General features: G+C 44.8%; 1 protein-coding gene across 1 annotated transcript; it reads right to left on the reverse strand.

Annotated features, from left to right (window-relative positions):
* Window positions 1–1,715, reverse strand: pnx (posterior neuron-specific homeobox). Its single transcript, XM_046318044.1, has 2 exons — window positions 1,318–1,715; window positions 1–885 (listed from the first exon to the last, which is right to left on the reverse strand). Exons 1-2 carry the CDS (start codon window positions 1,460–1,462, stop codon window positions 368–370), a joined length of 663 nt encoding a protein of 220 aa, XP_046174000.1. The 5' UTR covers window positions 1,463–1,715; the 3' UTR covers window positions 1–367.
* Window positions 1,716–1,999: the final 284 nt, after the last annotated feature.

Consider the following 1,999-nt stretch of genomic DNA (forward strand, 5'->3'; position numbering starts at 1 on the left):
GACTTGTTTTATTTGGAAGAACACTCGTGGTACAGTACAAAAATGTTTCATGCTCGTGGAAATGTATCAAAATAAGTTCAAACCTTTCAAACAGTAAGAAAGATAAGCCTATCAGTCAACATGTCACAGTAATAATCCTTGGCCACATTACAGGATCGCTTGGCATAGTTTTCCCACTGGCTTTCAAACAGCACATAAATAGTAACTCATTTATAAATACTTACATTCATTTACAGTGGACTATAGTAGATTGCACAAATACATTTAGGACAGGGCAGGTTACAGTATCTACACTGTGAACACCGACTTCAATCTCCTTACAAAACACCAACGTTAGCTCTTACAAACAGGCTACGTCCTTTCTCATTTAATACGGACGACGGTGGTATTGTGGAACGAGGAAGCACGGTGGCGTGAATAGTCGAGTCTGTGGTCCCTGGTGACAACGCATAGTGTTGTACAGTGGCAGGGTTGTAGGATAGACAGGAGGCGGTGAGGGGTATCCGACCCCACACTGACCCTGCTCTTCAAGCACCCCTTTCCCCTCACACTCTTTCTTCCACTTGGTGCGTCGGTTCTGGAACCAGATCTTCACCTGGGTCTCCGTGAGACAGAGTGTCGAAGCAACAGCGTAGCGCTCAAAGACAGACAGGTAGCGGCTGCTATGGAAACTATGTTCTAGAATGCGTAGTTGGTCCAGGGTGAACGCTGTCCGGACCCGCCGCAACTTGCCCTTTGACCTCTCCGGGCAATGGCACGCAGATGCAGGACGGGCCTCGCTCGCTACCGGCGACATTGCTGATTCCACTGTGGTGGAGCATTCACTGGCTGCTGGACCACTTGGGAACTCTACTCTGGATTGACGTTCAGTAATGGCTGCCCCACCTGAATAGAAAATAGTTAGTTTAAAGCAGGAACTCATCCATTCTTTGAAAAAATATATAATAATAACAATTTTTAAAAAAATCTGCAGTTATGATGATATTATTTGAATGCTGATGAAGAAATAACCTTTTCATGAAAGTTTGTCATTATGATACTAGTTTGTCATTATGATACTAGAGACTGGGCCAATAATAAATAAACCAACACTGACCTCTCCTGGGATGAAACTAATACTACCGCATCTAACGTAGGAGGACACTCTTATTAAACTAAACTTCTGCATAAAACCCATACCTCAGTCCAAGGGATCATATTTATAAAAAAGCAACAGCTCACGAGTAAGTAAATAGCTTCGAAGCCATTCATGTGTTTGTAAAGCTTTAAAGCCCGTTAAGCTTTCAAAATATATAGATCGAATAACAGAAATCTCACCTGTGGTCCCTCTCGCTGCGTCAATCTGAATTGAACCATGGTTTGGATGAGCAATGTTTGGTCTCCCGGTGAATTTAGACGGATCCAGGATGTCTGCCACAGAGAAAGAGGTTCTGCTGACCTGCAGCAACTTGTCTGGCTGCATTTCTATTTTTAGTTCTGTAAAATTGGACGAAAAGGCACGTTGTTCGCTGAAGACCGTGGCAGAGAACTCGAGTAGACGACCACTACGCACGTATCATATATCCACCTTGCTTCCCTATGATCTGATTCATGTGGCCCTTCCGCCACATCTATTTATACAGGTCAAGAACACGCCCATCACAAGCATAACATTTACATTTCCAAAACAGTAAAGGTCCACAATGACAAGTCACTGCGCAATGCAAGACAAAACACGCGCTCCTTCTTTCTGCGTGACTAATTTGGCGCGCGCCACACACACACACACACACACACACACACACACACACACACACACACACACACACACACACACACACACACACACACACACACACACACACACACACACACACACACACACACACACACACACACACACACACACACACGAAATCGACCTCGTGCGCAGAAGAAGGAACCCCCGCGCGGGTACTTTAAAATGCTAATGCCCGCTCTAAGCTAGCTGGGTTACTTATTGCAGGGCATCTGGTTAAAA

The sequence above is a fragment of the Oncorhynchus gorbuscha genome, linkage group LG20 (genome assembly GCF_021184085.1).
Source record: "Oncorhynchus gorbuscha isolate QuinsamMale2020 ecotype Even-year linkage group LG20, OgorEven_v1.0, whole genome shotgun sequence".
Lineage (NCBI taxonomy): Eukaryota > Metazoa > Chordata > Actinopteri > Salmoniformes > Salmonidae > Oncorhynchus > Oncorhynchus gorbuscha.

Bases quoted from the DNA above. Each gene is read 5' to 3' on its own strand.
- pnx (XM_046318044.1), bottom strand. From the start codon at position 1,462: ATGCAGCCAGACAAGTTGCTGCAGGTCAGCAGAACCTCTTTCTCTGTG. The intron at 886-1,317 runs GTGAGATTTCTG...TTTTCTATTCAG, and splicing joins CGCAGCGAGAGGGACCACAG to GTGGGGCAGCCATTACTGAA.